This window comes from Ranitomeya imitator, chromosome 1 (genome assembly GCF_032444005.1).
Source record: "Ranitomeya imitator isolate aRanImi1 chromosome 1, aRanImi1.pri, whole genome shotgun sequence".
NCBI lineage: Eukaryota > Metazoa > Chordata > Amphibia > Anura > Dendrobatidae > Ranitomeya > Ranitomeya imitator.
In genome coordinates this window covers 557,699,176-557,722,318 of record NC_091282.1, presented here as the reverse complement: position 1 = coordinate 557,722,318, position 23,143 = coordinate 557,699,176, and the positions used below count along the sequence as shown (strand labels likewise).

Below are 23,143 nucleotides of genomic sequence, written 5' to 3'. Positions count from 1 at the left end.
TGGGAGTAAACCACTGTTTGGGCGCATGGCAGAGCTCGGAAGGGAAGGAGCGCCATTTGACTTTTAAATGCAAAATTGACAGGAATTGAGATGGGACACCATGTTGCGTTTGGAGAGCCACTGATGTGCCTAAACATTGAAACCCCCCCACAAGTGACACCATTTTGGAAAGTAGACACCCTAAGGAACTTATCTAGATGTGTGGTGACCACTTTGACCCACCAATTGCTTCACAGAAGTTTATAATGCAGAGCCGTAAAAATAAAAAATCATATTTTTTCACAAAAATGATCTTTTCGCCCCCAATTTTTTATTTTCCCAAGAGTAAGAGAAGAAATTGGACCTCAAAAATTGTTGGCCAATTTGTCCTGAGTACGCTGATACCCCATATATGGGTGTAAACCATTGTTTGGGCGTATGGCAGAGCTCGGAAGGGAAGGAGCGCCATTTGACTTTTCAATGCAAAATTGACTGGAATTGAGATGGGACGCCATGTTGCGTTTGGAGAGCCCCTGATGTGCCTAAACATTGGAACCCCTCACAAGTGACACCATTTTGAAAAGTAGACCCCTTAAGGAACTTATCTAGATGTGTGGTGAGCACTTTGACCCAACAAGTGCTTCACAGAAGTTTATAATGCAGAGCCGTAAAAATAAAAAATCTTATTTTTTCACAAAAATGATCTTTTCGCCCCCAATTTTTTATTTTCCCAAGGGTAAGAGAAGAAATTAGACCACAAAAGTTGTTGTGCAATTTGTCCTGAGTGCGACGATACCCCATATGTGGGGGTAAACCACTTTTTGGGTGCATAGCAGAGCTCGGAAGGGAAGGAGCGCCATTTGACTTTTCAATGCAAAATTGACTGGAATTAAGTTGGGACGCCATGTTGGTTTGGAGAGCCCCTGATGTGCCTAAACATTAAAACCCCCCACAAGTGACACCATTTTGGAAACTAGACCCCATAAGGAACTTATCTAGATGTGTTTTGAGAGCTTTGAACCCCCAAATGTTTCACTACAGTTTATAACGCAGAGCCGTTAAAATAATTTTTTTTTTTTTTTCACAAAAATGATTTTTTAGCCCCCAGCTTTGTATTTTTACAAGGGTAACAGAATAAATTGGACCCCAAAAGTTGTTGTTCAATTTGTCCTGAGTACGCTGATACCCCGTATGTGGGGGGGAACCACTGTTTGGGCGCATGGCAGAGCTCAGAAGGGAAGGAGCGCCATTTGGAATGCAGACTTAGATGGATTGGTCTGCAGGCGTCACGTTGCATTTGCAGAGCCCCTGATGTACCCAAACAGTAGAAACCACCCACAAGTGACCCCATATTGAAACTAGACCTCCCATGGAACTTATCTAGATGTGTTGTGAAAACTTTGAACCCCCAAGTGTTTCACTACAGTTTACAACGCAGAGCCGTGAAAATAAAAAATCCTTTTTTTTCCCACAAAAATGATTTTTAGCCCCCCAAATTTTTATTTTCCCAAGGATAACAAGAGAACTTGGACCCAAAAAGTTGTTGTCCAATTTGTCTCGAGTACGATGATACCCCATATGTTGGGGTAAACCCCTGTTTGGGCGCACGGGAGAGCTCGGAAGTGAAGGAGCACTGTTTTACTTTTTCAATGCAGAATTGGCTGGAATTGAGATCGGACGCCATGTCGTGTTTGGAGAGCCCCTGATGTGTCTAAACAGTGGAAACCCCCAATTATAACTGAAACCCTAATCCAAACGCACCCCTAACCCTAATCCCAACTGTAACCCTAACCACACACCTAACCCTGACACACCCCTAATTCTAATCCCAACCCTAATCCCAACCGTAAATGTAATACAAACCCTAACCCTAACCCTAGCCCTAACCCTAACCCTAGCCCTAACCCTAACCCTAATGGGAAAATGGAAATAAATACATTTTTTTTAATTTTATTATTTTTCCCTAAGGCTAGGTTCACATTGCATTAGGGAAATCCGTTTAGCACTAGCGGATTGCGCTAACGCAATGTCTTTTTAGGTGTCGTGTTTAGTGGTCGCGTTAACGTCCCCGCTCTGGAAGATCGGGGATCGGACCTCGGGCGCGCCGCGGACGCTGCAAGCAGCGTCTGAGGCGCGCCACAAAAGAACGGCACCTTGCTAGCGCGAGCCGAAAATGGCACGCTCTAGCGATGCGCTACACCCGAAAATCACATTGCTGTCAATGGTTGTGCTAACGGACCCGTTGCACGGCGTTAATTGTGACATTTTCGCCGTGCAACGCTGTCCATTAGCGTTAACCCATTAACGCAATGTGAACCTAGCCTAACTAAGGGGGTGATGAAGGGGGGTTTGATTTACTTTTATAGCGAGTTTTTTATATCGGATTTTTATGATTGGCAGCCGTCACACACTAAAAGACGCTTTTTATAGCAAAAAAGTTTTTGCGTCTCCACATTTTGAGACCTATAATTTTTCCATATTTTGGTCCACAGAGTCATGTGAGGTCTTGTTTTTTGCGGGACGAGTTGACGTTTTTATCGGTTACATTTTCGGACATGTGACAGTTTTTGATCGCTTTTTATTCCGATTTTTTGTGAGGCAGAATGACCAAAAACCAGCTATTCATGAATTTCTTTTGGGGGAGGCGTTTATACCGTTCCGCGTTTGGTAAAATTGATGAAGCAGTTTTATTCTTCGGGTCAGTACGATTACAGCGATACCTCATTTATATCATTTTTTTTATGTTTTGGCGCTTTTATACGATAAAAGCTATTTTATAGAAAAAATAATTATTTTGGCATCGCTTTATTCTCAGGACTATAACTTTTTTATTTTTTTGGTTATGATGCTATATGGCGGCTCGTTTTTTGCGGGACAAGATGACGTTTTCAGAGGTACCATGGTTATTTATATCCGTCTTTTTGATCGCGTGTTATTCCACTTTTTGTTCAGCGTTATGATAATAAAGCGTTGTTTTTTGGCTCGTTTTTTTTTTTTTTTTCTTACGGTGTTCACTGAAGGGGTTAACTAGTGGGCCAGTTTTATAGGTCGGGTCGTTACGGACGCGGCGATACTAAATATGTGTACTTTTATTGTTTTTTTTGTTTTTTTTTTATGTAAAGAAATGTATTTATGGGAATAATATATTTTTTTTTCTGCTTTATTTAGGAATTTTTTTTTTATTTTTTTTTACAAGTGTGGAAATTTTTTTTTTTACTTTTTCACTTTGTCCCAGGGGGGGACATCACAGATCACCGATCTGACAGTGTGCACAGCACTCTGTCAGATCGGTGATCTGACATACAGCCGGGCAGGATTAGAGCTGCAGCTGCAGCCTGATCCTGACCCGGAAGTGCTCCCTGCAGGACCCGGATGCAGCCCGGCGGCCATTTTGGATCCGGGGACTGCAGGGAGAAGACGCTCGGTACACGGTGAGCACATCACCGTGTACCGATCGTCTCAGGGAAGCCCGCAGGGAGCCCCCTCCCTGCGCGATGCTTCCCTGCACCGCCGGCACACCGCGATCATCTTTGATCGCGGTGTGCCGGGGGTTAATGTGCCGGGAGCGGTCCGTGACCGCTCCTGGCACATAGTGCCGGATGTCAGCTGCGATAGGCAGCTGACACCCGGCCGCGATCGGCCGCGCTCCCCCCGTGAGCGCGGCCGATCGCATATGACGTACTATCCCGTCCATGGGAATTAAGTCCCAGGTCACCTGGACGGGATAGTACGTCATATGGGATTAAGGGGTTAAGGTCTGGAGACTGGCCAGACCACTCCTTTGTTGCCTTGGCTGTATGTCTTGGGTCATTGTCTTGCTGGAAGACCCAGCCACAAACTGTTTTTTAATGTCCCGACGGAGGGAAGGAGGTTGTCACTCAGGATTTTACGGTACATGGCTCCATCCATTCTCCCATTTATGTGGTGAAGTAGTCCTGTGCCCTTAGCAAAGAAACACCCCCAAAACATAATGTTTCCACCTCCATGCTTGACAGAGGGAATGGTGTTATTTTGGTAAGAGGCAGCATGTCTCATCCTCCAAACACGGTGAGTTGAGTTAATGCCAAAGACCTCAATTTTTGTGTCATCTGACCACAGCACATTTTTCCAATCAATCACAGCATACCTCCCAACTTTTGAAGAATGGAAAGGGTGACAAAGGTTGCGGCATGCACAGCGCGCCATGGCAAATTTTAGGCCATGCCCCTGACCACACCCATTTCACAACTAGTCACACCCATATCCACGCCCCAACCACATGCATTTAGCAATGCTGATCACACTGTTTCATAGACAATAATTATAAACAGAAAAAAATAAATTTATTTACAAGTAATGAATTAAAGTACATGCTACACCCCCACTACTCAGTTTCAATTCTGTACCCACTGACTTTTCTCCCCCATACTGTCTCCTCACACTATTCCCCTCCCTCCTCATACTGTCTTCTCTCACATCCCCCCTGTTCACCATACTGTCTCATATTTACCCCCTCACTTTCTATACTGCGTGCTCACACATACCACTGACTCCCCCATACTGTCTGCACACATCCCATCACCCTCACTCCCCATACTCTGTCCACATACATTTTTCACATCACTACTCATACTGTGTCTGCATACATTCCCTGTTCGCTCCCCATACTGTCTGCACCCCTCCCCAATCACCACTGTTTCTGCACCCATCCCCCCATACTGTTTCCTCATACATGCCCCCATTCTGTTTTCTCGTACATGCCCCCATTCCCCCTTACGGTTTCCTCCAACATGCTCCCACTCCCCCTTACGGTTTCCTCCTACATGCACCACATTCCTCCATACTGTTTCCTCCTACATATCCCCATCCCCTTGTACGCTTTCCTCCTACATGACCCCATTCCCCCATACTGTTTCATCGTACATGACCCCTATTCTCCCATACTGTTTTCTCGAACATGCCCCCATACCACTGTACTATTTCCTTATACATGCCCCATCTCCCCCTTTGCTCCTCATTTTGTGCCCTCAAATCTCCCCCCACACATTAAATCCCCCATCCCCACTCCAAATCTCCCCCCATGCACTTAATCTTCGGTGTCTTCAGCTCCACTGGAGCACTTACCACCCATCCTGCGTCTCTGGCGAGTGATGTCAGCAGCGTGATCACATGATATGCTCACGCTGCTGACATCGTTCTGACCTGGTGCTCAGAGCTTCAATTGTACTCGTGTCTCTAAGACGTGAGTACAATTGATCCCTTGCTACCGGCGTGCTGCAGCTTCTCTGCGGCGGCTATCAGCTTGGCAGCCGGCACAGAGAACAGCCGACTGCCAGTCTGGGAGTGGCAGAAAGAATGCAGCCTCTTGGGGAGACACTGTGTACTGCCGCATTAGGTGGACCGACTGCGCTCCCACCATGCCAGGAAAAGTAAGATCCCGGCGAGGGCAGTGGGACAGAGTCTGAATTTTGGGATTGTCCCATTGGATCACAAGTACCCACTTTGCTGCTTTGTACAACACCACAGACCACACCAGTGCCATATAAACCCTATAGTGACTGCAATCCTCCAGCAAAGCCTGGTGTCCAGAACAATACACCATGTAATCACCCAGGACATGGCAGCAGAGACCCCATTGTGAGTGCTGCTCCCCAAACCTCCTCCCAGCCCACTTTGCTGTTACACAAAGCACCAGCCCCTGCTGTGCCCCCACTGCTAAGTCCTCACCTGCACTGCTCCATGCCTCACATTGCAGTAGGCTCCGTGTGAAATCATCCTCCTTCCTCGGTGTGATAGGAGGACACAATTGTGACTCTCTCTGTGCCTGTGCACAGGGGTAGCTGATAACGTACACAGGATTCTGGGAGCTGTAGTTCCAGCGACTGTTCTCTGTTTCTTAAAAAGCGTTACTGAACTACAGTCCTCACAATAGATCCGGCTGTGCGAAGACTTACTGATGGGTGGGTCGACCCCTGGATAAAAAAAAAAAAATCCTTGCAGCCACTGAGGGAGAAACTGTGGACCGCCGCATTAGGCAGCAGACTGCGCCCCCATGTCGGGAAAAGTAAGATCCCGGTCGGGATAGCAGGAGAGAATCTTAAATTGGGACTGTCCCGCTGGATCTAGGACGGTTGGGAGGTGTGCTCAAAGATTCATCCAGGTGTTCATTGGCAAACTTCAGATGGGCCTGCACATGTGCCTTTGTGAGCAGGGGGACCTTGCGGGCACTGCAGGATTTTAAATATTTACGGCGTAATGTGTTACCAATGGTTTTCTTGGTGACTGTGGTGCCAGCTGCCTTGAGATCATTAACAAGTTCCCCCTGTGTAGTTTTAGGCTGATCTCTCACCTTCCTCAAGGATACCCCACGAGTTGAGATTTTGCATGGTGCCCCAGATCGATGTCGATTGACAGTCATTTGTATTTCTTCCATTTTCTTACTATTGCACCAGCAGTTGTCTCCTTCTCACCCAGCTTATTATGGTTTTGCAGTCCATTCCAGCTTTGTGCCGGTCTATGACCTTGTCCCTGACATCCTTATAAAGCTCTTTGGACTTGTCCATGTTGTAGAGGTTACAGTCTGACTGATTAATTGAGTCTGTGGACATGAGTTTCTTTTATAAAGGTGACTATGTAAGACAGCTGTCTTTAATGCAGGTAATGAGTTGATTAGGAGCGTCTAACTGGTCTGTAGGAACCAGAACTCTTAATGGTTGGTAGGGGATCAAATACTTATTTCTCACTGCAAAATGCAAATAAATTTATATAATTTATTCAATGAGATTTTCAGGATTTTATTTTTGATATTCTATCTCTCAATGTTAAAATTAACCTACCCTTAAAATTATAGACTGTTCATGTCTTTGTCAGTGGGTAAACTTACAAAATCAGCAATGGATCAAATTCTTATTTCCCCCACTCTAATAGTCCTTTCACCCCTGAACAATTTTCAATTTTTTCCTCCCCTTCTTCCAAGAGCCATAACTTTTTTATTTTTCTGTCAATATAGCTGTGTGAGGGTTGTTATTTTGTGGGAGGAGTTGTACTTTTGAATTACATCATTTATTTTTACCACATAGTGTACTGGAAAATGGGAAAAAATTTCAAGAGGGGTGAAATTGAAGAAAAGTTCAGTTCCACAACTGTTTTTTTTTTACTTACCATTTTCACTATATGGTAAAATCAACCTGGTAATATGATTCCGCAGGTCAGTATGAGTACTCAGATACCAAACATGCATAGTTTTTTTTATTTATGGTAGGTGATGAAAAAAATGTCTGAAATTTGTATGAGAAAAAGTTTTTGCTTTTGTCACCATTTTACAAGACCCATAGAGCTTTCACTTTTCGGGATATGCAGCTGGGTGAGGGCTGATTTATTGCGGCCGGAGCTGATGTTTTTATTAATACCATTATGGGGTAGATACAATGTTTTTTTATTGCCTTTTATTGCATTTTATCACAATGCTGCGGCAACCAAATAATTCTGGCATTTTGATTTTTTTTCTCGTTACACTGTTTACCTATCTGATTAATTTATTTCATATTTTAATAGATCGGACATTGCTGAACGCGGTGATACCAAAAATGTATTTTTTTATTATTGTTTTATTTTTAATTGGGCAAAAGAGGGGTGATTTGAAGTTTTGTGTTTCTTTCTTTTTTTAATAATTTGAAAACATTTTTTTTTTACTATTCACTTCATTAATAGTCCCCTTAGGATACCTGAAGCGGTGATCATCCGATCGCCTGTGCTATACATAGCAGTATAGCAGAAATCATGATCTCCTATGAATGCCATGACAACCCTTGGACGTAATGGGAGTGCCGATGGGCGGGATCAATGACGCGCTTCCGGTCACCACATGTTAAATGTCGCTGTAAGTGAATGACAGTGGCATTTACCTGGCTAACAGCCGTAGCTGTTATAGGCACTTAATGGCTGATAAAATCAGAAATCAAGTGCGGGGAAAGATGCAGGCTCAGCGTGTGAACCCGCATCAAAGGCATGGACACAGCAGACTCTGTAAATATACATCATCAACAGACATGGTGGTGGAGTCGGCATACTCTTGTCCCCACAATGCACTTTCCAGGTCATCCTCCCAGCTCCATCACTCTCATTCCCTTCTTTTGAGGTCCACGCCATCAGGCTCTTTCGTCCCCTCTCCCTCCGAGTAGCGGTCATATACTGGTCCCCAGGCTCACCCACCCACTTCCTGGACCATTTCTCTGCCTGGCTGCTGCACTTCATGTCCTCAGAACTCCCAACCCTTATCCTGGGAGACTTCAACATTCCCATAAACAACCCCACTTCTACATCTGCATCCCAGCTTCTATCACTAACCACTTCCCTAGGCCTCTCACAGCTCTCAACCTCTGAAAGACGGTAACACCCTTGACCAGGTCTTCGTCCGGCTCTGTTCAATCTCCTACCTAGATAACTCACCGCTTCCCCTCTCTGGGCACAACATTCTCTCCTTCACACTCACAATTCCTCGCCCACCCCAGCACCCTCCTACCAACCACACATTCAGAAATCTACATGCTATCAACCCTCACACACTTTCAGACTCCCTACACCCATCATTGTCCCCAATCTTCTCTTTTTTCTGTCCTGATCTGGCTGTACATCACTACAATGACACTCTTAGAAGTTCCCTGGACCAAGTAGCTCCCCTCACCCTCAGAACCTCCAAGCACAGAGTAAAACAGCTCTGGCCCGCATCGCAAACCCGATTTCTCCAGCAATGTTCTAGGAGTGCTGAACGCTTATGGAGGAAAACTCGCACACCAGAAGACTTCATACAATTCAAATTTATGTTAAAAACCTATAACTCTGCCCTTCACCTTGCCAAACAGAACTACTTCACCACTCTGATCTCCTCACTATCCAACAACCCCAAGAAACTTTTTGACACCTTTCACTCCCTCCTCAGGCCAAAAGCACAAGCCCCTATCACAGACATTTGTGCTGATGACCTGGCCTCCCAATTTATAGAGAAAATAGATAACATTCGTCAGGAAATCCGCTCCCAGACACCAAGCGCAGCAACTCCCATCCCTCCCTGCATTTCCCCTGGCTCACTCTCCACATTCGATCCCATCACAGAAGAAGAAGTCTCCAGGCTCCTCTCTTCTTCTCATCCGACTAAATGCACTACCGACCCCACTCCCTCACATCTCCTCCAGTCGCTCTCTCCAGTCGTCACAACTCACCTACAATCTTTAATCTCTCCCTCTCCTCTGGCATTTTGCCCTCCTCCTTCAAACACTGTATCATTACTCTATTACTAAAGAAACCCTCCCTCGACCCATCCTGCACAAACAACTACAGACCAGTCTCCAATCTCCCCTTCATCTCTAAACTCCTGGAGTGCTTGATCTACTCCCACCTTACCCGTTACCTCTCCACTCATTCCCTCCTAGACGCTTCACAGTCTGATTTCCAACCCCTACATTCAACAGAAATGGCACTCATCAAGGTGACCAATGACCTTCTGACAGCAAAATGTAACAGTGACCACTCTCTGCTCATTCTTCTCGACCTTTCTGCAGCTTTCGACACTGTAGACTACCCTCTCCTACTCTCTAGACTCCAGTCACTAGGCATTAAGGACACTGCTCTCTCCTGGTTCTCCTCCTATCTTTCTGACCGCTCCTTCAGTGTTTTGTTCTCTGGCTCCACTTAATCTCTTCTTCCTCTCCCTGTTGGGGTACCTCAGGGCGCTGTCTGGGTGTTATGTTTGACTCAAATCTCTTCTTCACATCCCATATACAATCTCTTGCTTGCTCGTGCCGCTTCCACCTGAAGAACAGCTCTAGAATCCATCCTTTTCTCACCATGGAAACAAAAACCCTCACTGTCGCCTTGATCCACTCCCACCTGGACTACTGCAATGCTCTACTAATTGGCCTACCCCTTACTCGACTTTCCCCTCTCCAGTCTATCCTTAATGCAGCAGCCAGCGTTGTCCATCTAGCTAATCGTTACTCGGACGCGTCCGCTCTTTGCCAGTCGTTACACTGGCTGCCTATTCATTACAGGATACAATTCAAAGTACTTGTTCTCACCCACAAAGCTCTCCACAGTGTGGCACCCCCTTACATCTTCTCCCTCATTTCAGTCTATCGGCCTAACCGACCTCTGCGCTCTACAAATGACTTTCGACTAACCTCTGCACTAATCCGTACCTCCCACTCCCGACTCCAAGACTTCTCCTGCGCTGCGCCAATCCTCAGGAATGCTCTACCACAAGATATTAGGACCATCCACAATTTACATATTTTTAGGCTCTCCCTCAAAACACATTTGTTCAGAGCGGCCTATCATGTTCTCTAATCAAAGTCATTTTATGTTTATGTGTGTGTGTAGCCCATTCACTATCTCCATCTATCCCCCACCCCCTGAAGATTGCTGGTGTCACGGTCAGCTGCAGCCACATATGCGGCCCAGCCCATAGACGCCCCCAAGCCAAACAACCTCAGTAGGCGTGGGGCGCGCGTCCCCCGGAGACGCAATACGGACCCTTTAAACCGCAGAGGGGGACCCGGGCCTACCCGAACTAGGGGGAGGGCAGAGACTGGGGTTCTGTGGCAGCTGAGCATGTGGACAAAGAAAGAAACACGTAGGACTTGATTACACCGCTACTTCAGGTATAGAGAAAGTAAAGTTTACTAAAGTAAAGTCACAGAGTACATAAACAAAACATGACGATGTTAGGCTCCCGATTCCACACCTCAGAAGGGTACCACCCTGTGCACCCCAAGGCACCAACGGATCACCGAGGCACAAATAGGCGGGACATCAGGGCCCAGGCAGGACATCAGGGTACACGAGGACATCAGGGTGCAGGAACACAAACACACATAGCAAAGTTCAGGAGCTTTGTGAGTAGCTCAGGCCCTGCCCATAGGGTAGGGGAACTTTATATATGAGCTGCCCCTCAGCAATTGGCTGGGGACAGCATTTGGAGTACACACCCTCACCCTGAAAAAGGCAGGGGAGGTGTGGCCGCGCACGCCCTAAGCACAAACAGAAACCATTACAGCACACACAGTGCAGGATCTGAGGCTCAGGGCACCTGACAAACTGCATGCACTGACCCACATGGAAAGTCATGCACCAGCTGCAAATGACCTCACAACCCGCGGACAGCTTCACAGCAGCAACCAGGGACCGCACATGAGGAAGGTATGCAACAGGGCAAATACCTAAACACCCATGTACGACTGCGCAGCAGAGCAGGGAACTGAGAGGGCTCCATTATGGTAACAGCCAACAGTATCCCAGCTCAAATTAGGGGGAAAAGAGTAAAGGGTTAAAGCAAACATATGCATTGTCACGCCGAAAACCAGATACAGACAGAACAGCGTGACAGCTGAACCATCATTGTAAATACATCATTGTAAATACACACCTGTACTTTGTATCTCCCCCACCTCATTGTAGATTGTAAGCTCTCACGAGCAGGGTCATCTTATTTTGCTTTTTTTATTGTATTGCTAACGTTATTACTTATGACTGTTGTGTTTGAAACTGTTAAGCTGTAAAGCGCTGCGGAATATGTTGGCGCTATATAAATAAAGATTATTATTATCATTGGTCGTGAACGGATTAAATGAAATTACATTTCTTAGTTTTTAAGGTTAAAGGTAGACACAAGTCTAACATGTTGATCCAGAGGAAGGCAAAATCCCCATAAGGCATATGATAATTTCTCCATATTAGGGGAACAATTCCTTTCCAGCTCCACATACAGCAGTCATACTAGTTTCCTGAATTAACGTCCCATCACAGAATCTAGTAATGCCTGTAATATATTTTTCAAGAAAGATGTCCAGGCCCTATGGAAAGTTTAGTTACAGGTGCCTATCACAAAATTAGAACATCATCAAAAAGTTAATTTATTTCAGTTCCTCAATACAAAAACTGAAACCCATATGTTATATAGAGTCATCACAACAGAGTGATCTATTTCAAGTGTTTAATTCTGTTAATGTTGATGATTATGGTTTACAGCCAATGAAAACCCAAAAGTCATTATCTCCGTAAATTAGAATAATTAACAAAAAACACCTAGGCTTCCTCAGTGTTTAAAAGGTCCCTTAGTCTGTTTCAGTAGGCTCCACAATCATGGGGAAGACTGTTAACTTGACAAATGTCCAGAAAGCAGTCATTGATACACTCCACAAGAAGGGTAAGCCAGAAAAGGTCATTGCTAAACAAGCAGGCTGTTCACAGAGTGCTGTATCGAAGCATATTAATGGAAATTTGAGTGGAAGGAAAAAATGTGGTAGAAAAAGGTGCACAAGCAACCGGGATAACCGCAGCCTTGAAAGGATTGTTAAGAAAAGGCTATTGAAAAATTTGAGGGAGATTCACAAGGAGTGGACTGCTGCTGGAGTCATTGCTTCAAGAGCCACCACACACAAAGTTATTCAAGACATGGGCTACAAGTGTCGTATTCCTTGTGTCAAGCCACTCATGACCAATAGACAATGTCAGAATCGTCTTACCTGGGTCAAGGAGAAAAAGAACTGGACTGTTGCTCAGTGGTTGAAGGTGCTGTGTTCAGATGAAATAAAATTTTGCATTTAATTTGGAAATCAAGGTCCCAGAGTCTGGAGGAAAAGTGGAGAGGCCACAATCCAAGCTGCTTGAGGTCTAGTGTGAAGTTTACACAATCAGTGATGGTTTGAGGAGCCATGTCACCTGCTGGTGTAGGTCCTCTGTGTTTTATAAAGACCAAAGTCAGCGCCGCCGTCTACCAGGAAATTTTAGAGTTCTTCATGCTTCCCTCTGCTGACAAGGTTTTTGGGGATGGAAATTTAATTCTCCAGCAGGACTTGGCACCTGTCCACACTGCCAAAAGTACCAATATCTGGTTTAAAAACAGTATCACTGTGCTTGATTGGCCAGCAAATTCGCCTGACCTTAACCCCATAGGGTGTTGTCAAGACTAGAGGAAGATGAGAGACACCAGACCCAACAATGCAGACGAGCTGAAGGCTGGGCGTCCATAACACCTCAGCAGTGCCACAGGCTGATTGCCTCAATGTCACACCGCATTGATGCAGCAATTGATGCAAAAGGAGCCCTACCAAGTATTGAGTGCAGTTACTGAACATACATTTCAGTAGACCAACATTTTGGATATTAAAATCATTTTTCAAGCTGGTGATAAAAAATATTCTAATTTACTGAGATAATGACTTTTGGGTTTTCATTGGCTGTAAGCCTTAATAATCAACATTAACATAAATAAACAGTTGAAATAGATCACTCTGTTTGTAATGACTATCTAATATATGAGTTTCACTTTTTATATTGAAGAACTGAAATAAATTAACTTTTTGATGATATTCTAATTTTGTGAGAAGCACTTGTATACAACTGCACAACTCTGGCATCATTAAAGGGGTCGTCATGCCCCATGTTGTTACTTAATACGTGGAAATGTTCCGCAGTCCAGTTACATGTCTATTCATTTATCATATCCATTCTTCTCAATTTATTCTATGACTTCACAAGTGCATATCTAAAACGTAGAGCACTGCAGGAAGTATGCTACTTCCTGGGGAAGATTATAGAGAATATTATAATCACAGCTAATACCCAAGCATAGTTAAATTGGTTTTCTGCATTTTTTATATACATATGTCAATTTACATAATGTAGACATAACCATACCGGAGTGTTGCATGAGGAAGTGAACATTCCCAGTATAAAGGCCCCGAGCAATGGGCCACTGATCACACCCATCACTGTAAAAGAGCCCTATATAAGAGAAAGAGAAACAGTCATCATCATAAATCATTGGGTAGAGAATAATATATACCATTCTTTAGCCCTAGTTAAATACTGATACCTGCAGAACTCCACCTCCTAGCAATGATGATAAAGCAGCTACTATAATACACGAGCACCCATACAACATAGCTGGGAAAGAAAAGACAGGAAAATTCATTTACAGTATATTCACATGCAATGTAAGCTTGTTAGAAGTGGATTTCTCAGAAACTTCAGTAAGCCAAATAAGCCCTTCCACAATCACACTAATTTTGGCGTTGCTCTCTCATGTCTGTTGTTCTCAATCTTGGCTTGTAAATATTTTTTTCTTACATTTATTAGGGACAAAATGTTCCCAGCGTTAAGAGGATTATACTTCTATGCTACATGCAGAGCTTCTTAGGTGATCGGTAAAATTTCAATAGACTAATACTGAACTTTTAAGATGTTACATTTTTCCTTTTGCAAACCACATTCCAAAAAAGTGAAAATAAAACCAAAAAATTGGTAGCAATAAAATCTATAGTATACCCTGCAAAAAAATACCTCTTCAGCTCAGTAGTTGGAGAAATCAAAAGTTTTGAGTATCAAAATATATAGCAACACAAACCCAATTTTTTTTTTATTTACAGACGCTTTTTATTTTTTTAAAAGAGAAATATATATATATATATATATATATATATATATATATATATATATATATATATATATATATAATAGCCACTGAAAAATTGCATTTTTTTTCATCTTTCCTCCTCACAAAGAATATATTTTTGTTTTTTTGGTATGTTATATGGCAAAAAAGCTATGGTCACATGTTACTGGTACTTAAGAGTAAAAGTAACGCATATTAAGGCCTCCATACACCTTACACAATATCGGCAGGCTCAGTGGATTGTCTAATGGGTTTGGGGGCCTTCAGACTTTACCTCGACAAATGATGTTACGGACAGAAGGACCCGGCATGTTTTTGTTCTTGGCAAGATAAATTGCTGTCAGAGGAGTCTGGCGGTGGCTCTCTTGTAGGAAACGCAGGAGCGCTCAACATGTGTATGGAGGTGTCAAGAGAGATCACCGAATAATCGTCTGAACCATCATTTAGCCAAATGCTACCTATTGTGTATGAGGACTCTAATGTCTCTTCATCCTGAAAACACTATATGCTCCATTTCTGAATTTGTTCCTCCAACAGCATTGATAAATCTGTGCTGAATTTTATTTCCTAGGTAAAATGATGTCACATACTAGCACATCTAAAATGGGCAATTGCCAAATCTGAATTTTCGGCACAAATAAGAAAAGGTTCAGTTGTCTTTTGGCCTTTCCATTTGTATTCAGGCCTGAAGAAGGAGCCCCAGTGTTCTGGAGGCTTGTATATATATTTTCTCTCTGGTTAGCCAACAAAGGTATCACTCTGAGAATATTTTATCATTTTTGGGCATAAAATTATTTACATCTGCCTTTCCAATAGAAATATGATTTATGACATAATTTATCTAAAAAGTGATCTCTACCTGGAAGGTAAGTAATACCACAAGATGGTCCACAAAACTCTGACATACAGTCATACAATACTTAGACCACACAGGGGAGAGGGAGGAGTACGATGAAGTCTGCAGCAAGGAGAGTGCTCAGAAGTCTGCAGGAGTGAGGGGGCTGAAAACTCAACAAGATGTAAGGAACAAGGGTACACAGCACAGGGAAGGAGGGAGACAACAGCTGACAAACTGTGGGGTAAGGGTTGTTATTGTATGAAAATGGGAACAGGAAGAGACAGTGGGCTTACAAAGTGTGTGCTGGCACCAGGGTCTATTAGCATCCTTAGTTGCAAGACATACTGTAATAAAGCCTGTAATAGTTACCATGTATAATGTGTATGTGGTACTTTAGCCCACAAGCTATTTATTTATTATGCTTGTTTATATACCACCAACATAATCCGCAACGCTTTATAGGCATCATCGTAACGTTCTCCATTGGGTTCACAATCTAAATTCCCTATCAGCATGCTATAGGAGTGTTGTAGGAAACCGTAGAACCTGGAAACCCACGCAAACACGGGGAGAACATACAATCTCATTGCAGATGTTATCCTTGGTGGGATTCAGACCCAGGAACTCAGCACCTACAAATCATTGTGCCCAACTCATGCAGAGTTTATTACCTTCAATCTGACACTTTAGGCTATGTTCACATGTTGTGCTTTTGCTGCATTTTTTAATGGAAGTTTTAAGCTGCATTTTACAGTACCAGAAAAAGCTGTGAGATTTCAGAAATCTTATGCACACACATTGGGATTTTTTAAAACTGCAGCATGTCACTTCTGTCAGCGTTTTTGCAGCATTTTTTCACCCATAGAAAGCAATGAGTAAATGCAGAAATGCAGCAAAAAATGCAGGTATCGGGTTTTGTTGTGTTTTTAGTGAAAGAAAGCAGGTACAGCAGGATGTAAAGCTCATTTATTTTATGTTTTTCCCAGGTTTAAACCATAATGTCTTGGTCTCCTGACCGGAAAATGGTAGATAGGATTAGTACAGTTTAATTAACTTAGTGATGTGTGTAAAGTAAACATTGGCTGACCAAGGTGTGAAACTGAACAATACCTGACCAACTCAAGGGCTGACCAAGGTGTGATATTGTACAATACCTGATCAATTCAAGGGCTGAGCAAAGTGTGAAAGTAAACCTTGTCCTACAAATTCAATGCTCTGACAATATTTTAGGTAAACTATTCCTGACCAATTCATCTACCCCCACTATTACATTTGTAATTGTGTATTTTGTCATAAACTCATGTGAACTTTTTTGTTCAGAATAGTCACTATTTTTTCAGAAACATCGTTTTCCACTAAATAGTATGATGAAATTGTTCTTTTTTTTTTACAAAATGTTTTTTGGTTTCGCATATGTCTTGCATTGGTGACCTCACACCTTGCATTGTTCATGGTTCGTTTATACTTATGTAGTGAAAGCAAAGCTGAAGCTTTCGTAAGCAAATTCTTTACTGCCTTGAGAGCAGGTTTTGCCTGCAGAAAAAGACTCAGAAAAATGCAATATGTGAACATAGCCTTATCTAGGAGTCCTCTGTACTGGTTGCAGATATCTGTGGAAGCCCTTTCACAACATTATTGTAGGTTTGTTGAAAAGCGGACTTTCTTAACACCTTTTCTGTATGCTGAAGTTTGAATAACACCTATCAAACATCAGTGCAACACCAAGTAAACACAAAAACATTTTGGTAATGTAATAGAGAATACGAGTCCAGCACAAGGCTGTTCTTATACACAGCATAAAGCATGTTGATAATCAGCAGAATATCTCATCTATATTGGCAGTACATCATACTCACACAATGCCTTTGAAATTATTATTAACTTTGCCATAGAAATGTGAGGCATTCTTGGCTTAATGAGGTCCTCCAGTGTCACTGCAGCCATAGCATTAATGCTTGTAGATGCTGTGCTGCAGCAATATAAAATATAATTAAGATGAAATAGAAGATTGCGTCTGCATACTGCTATTGATTGTTCATATTCATGAATTGAATTGTACCTGAGTGTCCCACTGTATGCACAGGCAAGAAAAAGACCCGGGACACCTGGATATTGTTCAAATATCTCCAACACCAAGTATGGAATGTACTAGAAGAAAACAAAATAAAATATTAAGCTTCCACACCTAAATCCTTGTAATTACCAACATGCCACCTTGATTTACCAGTATCACTTGACTATTAGAAATCTTATTTATGAGGTCAATACAGCTGTGCCACTACTTGTCAGTGTTAAGAGTCATAGTTTTTGTTTGTGGCATCTATTAGGATGTGTTATTTTAGAAGGCAAAAGTTATTCTAATTTTTTCTTTTAATTTTACCCTTATTCCTACTTTTATTCAGCCAAATGCATAAATTGAAATCACATAACACAAAATTAGCAGTCTTAACTATTTAGCTATAATCAGAATAGTATATGGTGTTCATAATTTGTAGATCTAAATAACATAAAGATGTTTTAAGAGGACATTGTACAAATCCTCAAGCTCCCCTGATTCTGACACTCTTCTCATTTTTCTCTGTCACTCCACTGCAGAGTTATTCACATTTAGTGATTTTGGAGAGTAGTATGTGAAATTTTTGCTTGCAATCCAACAGGGTAAGTCTTCTCTAGGAGTTTGCGCTTTCACCTCTCCCTCACAGACACTGCTAGTCTCCATGTTTTAGCCATCTGACGTAATGCTGAGCTGTGATTGGCAGCATCTTGGGGGGAGGAGTTACATCGCATGTCCCTAGAGAAACACCAAGATAGACTTCAGGCAGAGATTTCACAAATTGTGCTCCAAAAGCAACAAATGTGAATCTCTGCAGTGGAATTACACCACACAAACCGGTGGCAGAATCAGGGGAGTTTGAGGATGCTTACAAGGTAGTTGGCTCAACGGTGCACACTTGGCATTGAAAACAGTTCAGTACTCTTCCTCCTGTAGAGCCAGAGTTATAAATCAAGGAAGAGGAGGGTGGAAATAGAGGGAAAACAAATACGGTAGATGGGATGGTGCCTGGCCATGCCAACAGGGCACCAAGTGCCTGTACTTGGTTTGAACAGTCATTTTGTGCTGACAGAGTCCCTTTAAGAAGTCTACCATTACAGTCACTTTTTTAATATACTCTACTGTTCATTCTTCTATTTTGTGTGGTGGCTGCTATGTTATCTGGCCAACAGCTCCATACATTGAAATAAATTTAAGGCCATAAGGAGTAAAAAAATGATGGCCTATGAGGCTGAGCCATTAAGACTGGCATTGGACACACCAGTCTCATTGAAGGAGCATGCAAAACTAAGATGTGTCTAATCCATTATGAAGGTCTTGCATGAAAAGTTTTTGCAACTTTTTAATATGTTATGCGCAAGAGTTCTGGCGTAAACACCTTAGTGAATCAGGCCCCGTATGTATTGGAAGAACAGGTTCCACTGATACATATCAATCAAAGACTCACAGGAATATACCCATAAATTGGAAACACAATGAATGACAGGGAAAACTCCACTACTAGATTTATCCTACACAGTGTCATGATCCAGTTCTGAAATTATGTTCAGCTCTCTTGTCTCTGGACTGGTCATGTGGGAGTTAATCCTCTCTGCCTCACCCTGGAGCTGGCTGAGCTATTTAAGTCCTCTGCAGCCATTGGGCCAGTGTCAGCTATAGTTCATGCTGCACGGTTTGAGCTCCTGACCGGATCCCTGTTATTGTGTTCCTGTTTGCCTCTGACTGCCTACACCCGTTTATGACTTGTTCTGACCTCTGGCCTGTACCCCGACTCCGTCTCCGTCTCACGTTTTGGTTACCACGTTCCCGGTAGGTTCTGACGTCTTGCTTGTCCCCGACGATTCTCTGCTCGCCCCTTCTGTACCGCGCTGCTATCTCCGTGTATGACCTTGGCTTGTTTCATGTCCCTTTCATTACCTGTGACACCTGTGTTGTTGCTCAGTGTTGCTGTGCTGTGTGTGCAGCCTCCTTTCCTTATCCAGCACCCTCTGGTGGAGATTGCTCTATACTGCACTGCAGCAGCACATTACACACAGAAAACACGGAGCAAATATAATCCCAAAACCATAACTTACTAAAAAGTAAAACAAATTTATTAGTATAAACACAAAATATGTACAAGCTTAAAGAACTAGGTACAGACACAGCTCGTATACAGAGGACAAAAAACACTGAAGATCGCACCACGGGTACAATTGAACAGAGATACTCAGAACATGCTATGCTCAATACCTGTGTAAGGAGCTGAATCATATAGAGGTGCATAGTGCCTGATAAAGTGCAGCGGTGCATATTCCTAGTAGGGACATGTAAGTAACTAATCATGTAAGCTTTAAATAAGAGAAGAAAAATAGTAAGGCCATGTTAATCTTACTCATAAGGTTAGTGCCAGTGTCAGTCCAGCAGCCCCGACGCGCGTTTCGCGTGGGCTTCCTCGGGGGAGCTCTACAGTATCGGGGCTGCTGGACTGATACTGGCACTAACCTTATGGGTAAGATTGACATGGCCTTACTATTTTTCTTCTCTTATTTAAAGCTTACATGATTAGTTACTTACATGGCCCTACTAGGAACATGCACCGCACATACACAGGTATGGAGCATAGCATGTTATTAGTATCTCTGTTCAATTGTACCCGTGGTGCGATCTTCAGTGTTTTTTGTCCTCTGTATACGAGCTCTGTACCTTGTTCTTTAAGCTTGTACATATTTTGTGTTTATACTAATAAATGTGTTACTTTTTAGTAAGTTATGGTCTTGGGATTATATTTGCCCCGTATGTATTGGAGAAGTATATGCAAGAATGCCAAAAATACAGTTTGTGGGTGGATAAATAAGATGGAATAGAAGGATGTTTAACCAAATATTTTAACCAAAGATAGCTTTAACCAGCCAACTGCCAGTTTCAGAAATCCATGTTATGGCTGCTAGATCCAACAATGAACTTGTCAGGGACATTAAAGCCTATGATTGTGTATTTTCCATCCGCATTTGTAAGCCAAATTCAGGAGTTGAATATAACAGAAAATGTATAGTGGAAAGATTTCCACCTTCCATGGTCTGATACAAAATACTGACCCGGACACGGCCATGTAGAAGCAACCTAGGGTTGAAATTTCTTTTTTACAGTTTACTAGTGATGAGCGAACATGCTCGCCACTACTCGTTACTCGCCCGAGTATCACTATGCTCGGTGTACTCAGCGAGCACCGAGCATTTCCGGGATTATTCAGCGGTAACTGGTGTCTCCACCCAGCATTTTTAGCGGACTTTAGAGACCCAATCACGCTGCAGGGATTGTCTGCCAGGCCATGAAACACCACAGCCATCTTTGTTGTGGTTGTACAGTGATTGACTGGGCCGCACAGCATCATCCCGAGTATAAGACACCTGGCGCCGCCCTGCTCAACGCATTCATCTCCGGATTCAGCGAGAGTAGGGCGAGCTGCTGCAGAGATAGGGACAGAATCGTGGTTTTAATGGTTAGAGTAGGTCTGCAGCTAGGTAGGCAGGGGAGTCTATGTGCGCATACCGACATCAGTGCAAGGCCTTCAGGCACTGTGTGTACGTACATAGCTCTCACTGCATACCTCCAAAAGTTCCATAACTGTCTGCTGCTGCTGCTTATTTACTATATACCTAGTTGCAGCTTTCATTTTTTTTCTTTCTTTTTTCCAGAAATTCACCACCCCCCCCAAAAAAAAAAATTTGCAGTCTATTATGTCAGACTGAGTCTTGGTGCATCTGTAGAAAAATCATAGTTTGTCAGGCATACGTAGCATAGTTGTGTGTGCTAGCCTTGTTCTACTATTTTTTTTTTTTTATTATTACAAATTCACTCAAAAGCCACCCCCCCCCCCCAAAAAAAAATAAAAATAAAAAAAAATAATACAGTCTGTTATGTTAGGCTGAGTCCTGGTGTTTTGTTTTTTTTTTAATCGTATTTCCGCAGTAGCATAGTATGTGGTAGCCTTGTGCCAGAAAACAAGAAAACAAAAAAGGCCTCATATATTGTTGTGCTCCAAGTTTGGGCATTTTAGGCCGGTTTTCCACTGTTTTTGCTGTCTGTGACTCTACTTATATACAGCACTATTTTGCAGACCCCTCAAAAAATACAGGCCACATATTTGGCAGTGTGATATTTCCGTGACAGGCCTCATATATCTGCGTGCTCCAAGTTTGGGCATTTTAGGCCATTAGTCCATTTTTTTCCTGTCTGTGACTCTACAGCACTATTTTACATTTAAAAAAATTCTACAAACCCCCCCAAAATTAAGACAGTCTGTTATGTCAGACTGAGGCCTGTTGTATCTGTGGTGGAAAAATCATAGCTTGACAGGCATAAGTTTCATCTGTCTGCTAGCCTTGTAGATTTTTTTTTTTAATTATACAAAACCTTAAAAAAAAGTTAATACAGTCTGTTATGTCAGGCTGAGCTCAGTTGTATCTGGTTTAGGAAAATCGTGTTTCATCAGGCATACGTAGCATAGTTCTGTGTGCTAGCCTTGTGCCACTCTTCTTTTTTTTTTGGGGGGGGGGGGGGGGTTAAATTCAGCAAAAAGCCCCAAAAAATGCAATACAGTCTGTTATGTCAGGCTGAGGCCTGGTGTTTGTGTTTGAAAAATCATAGCTTTGCAGGCATACTGATCAGATATCATTTAGCTCCAAATAAATACATTTGTGTTGAGCTTTTGAAATAGAGCAGTAGTTAGTGATGAGCAAATATACTCGTTACTCGAGATTTCCGGAGCACGCTCGGGTGTCCTCTGAGTATTTTTTAGTGTTCGGAGATTTAGTTTTCATCGCCGCAGCTGAATGATTTACAGCTATTAGCCAGGCTAAGTACATGTGGGGGTTGGCTGGTTGCTAGGGAATCCTCACATGTAATCAAGCAGGCTAATAGCTGTAAATCATCCAGCTGCGGCGAAGAAAACTAAATCTCCGAGCACTAAATAATACTCGGAGGTCACCAGAGCATGCTCGGGAAATCTCGAGTAACGAGTATAGTCGCTCATCACTAGCAGTAGTCCATTTAAAATGGGCAAGGCAAGGGGCAAGGGACGGGGAAGTGGGCGTGATGCTGATGGTGCATGCAGAGGATGAGGCTGTGGCCAAGGTGAAAGTGGGCCACAACAAATACCCACATCTTCTCAATCGACCTTCCTGTCCCAGTTTCTAGGGGACCGCAGCACAAAACTATTAAAGCCAGAACAGTGTCAAACTGTTGTTGGTTGGATAGCGGATAATGCTTCCAGTCACTTAGCCACCACGACTACCACCATGTCTTCCACACGGTCAAGTCTTAGTAGCCGTGAGTGAGGCCTGGATATTCCTCACCCTGATCCTCCTTCCTCCCACCATGCCGAGTGCCCTGAGACAACTAATCCCACACTTGGACACTCTGTGGAGCTGTTCAGTTTTCCATTTCAAGATTCCGGACTCTCTGCCGGTGAACTTGAAGTGAGGACAGATGAGATCGTATGTAGAGCTGCCCAAAGCTTTGACCAGCCCCGGTCACACAAAGGCAATCGTGGGAAAGTGTCACAAGAGATGGACGATGATGAGACACAATTGCCAGAAAGTCAGCAAGAGGAGCAGGGTGCGGATGTGGAAGACGAGGTGGTAGGTGACATAATGACTGACCTAACCTGACAGGAGGACATGCATAGCGAGGACAGTAGCACAAATGGGGAAGGAGGCATATCCCCCAACAGGCAGGAAGAAGCAGTGTGGTGGCCACATACAGAAGGCGTGCATCCATTCCCCGCAACACCATGAGGGAAGTTGCCATTCCAACTGTTAGATCTTCCCGAGTCTGGTTATTTTTTAAAGACTCTGCCGATAAC

The 23,143-nt window shown here is 43.2% G+C and overlaps 1 protein-coding gene across 1 annotated transcript in view; it reads right to left on the bottom strand.

Moving 5' to 3' along the window:
* The window catches only part of SLC5A5 (solute carrier family 5 member 5), an 86,449-nt gene that overhangs the window by 40,596 nt on the left and 22,710 nt on the right, over positions 1-23,143 (bottom strand). Inside the window, exons 9-12 of the mRNA XM_069767768.1 lie at positions 17,305-17,393; positions 17,102-17,214; positions 13,829-13,899; positions 13,651-13,737 (exon numbers count right to left, since the gene is read on the bottom strand). Coding sequence (XP_069623869.1) covers positions 13,651-13,737; positions 13,829-13,899; positions 17,102-17,214; positions 17,305-17,393 — 360 coding nt within the window. The remainder of the gene's footprint in view (positions 1-13,650; positions 13,738-13,828; positions 13,900-17,101; positions 17,215-17,304; positions 17,394-23,143) is intronic.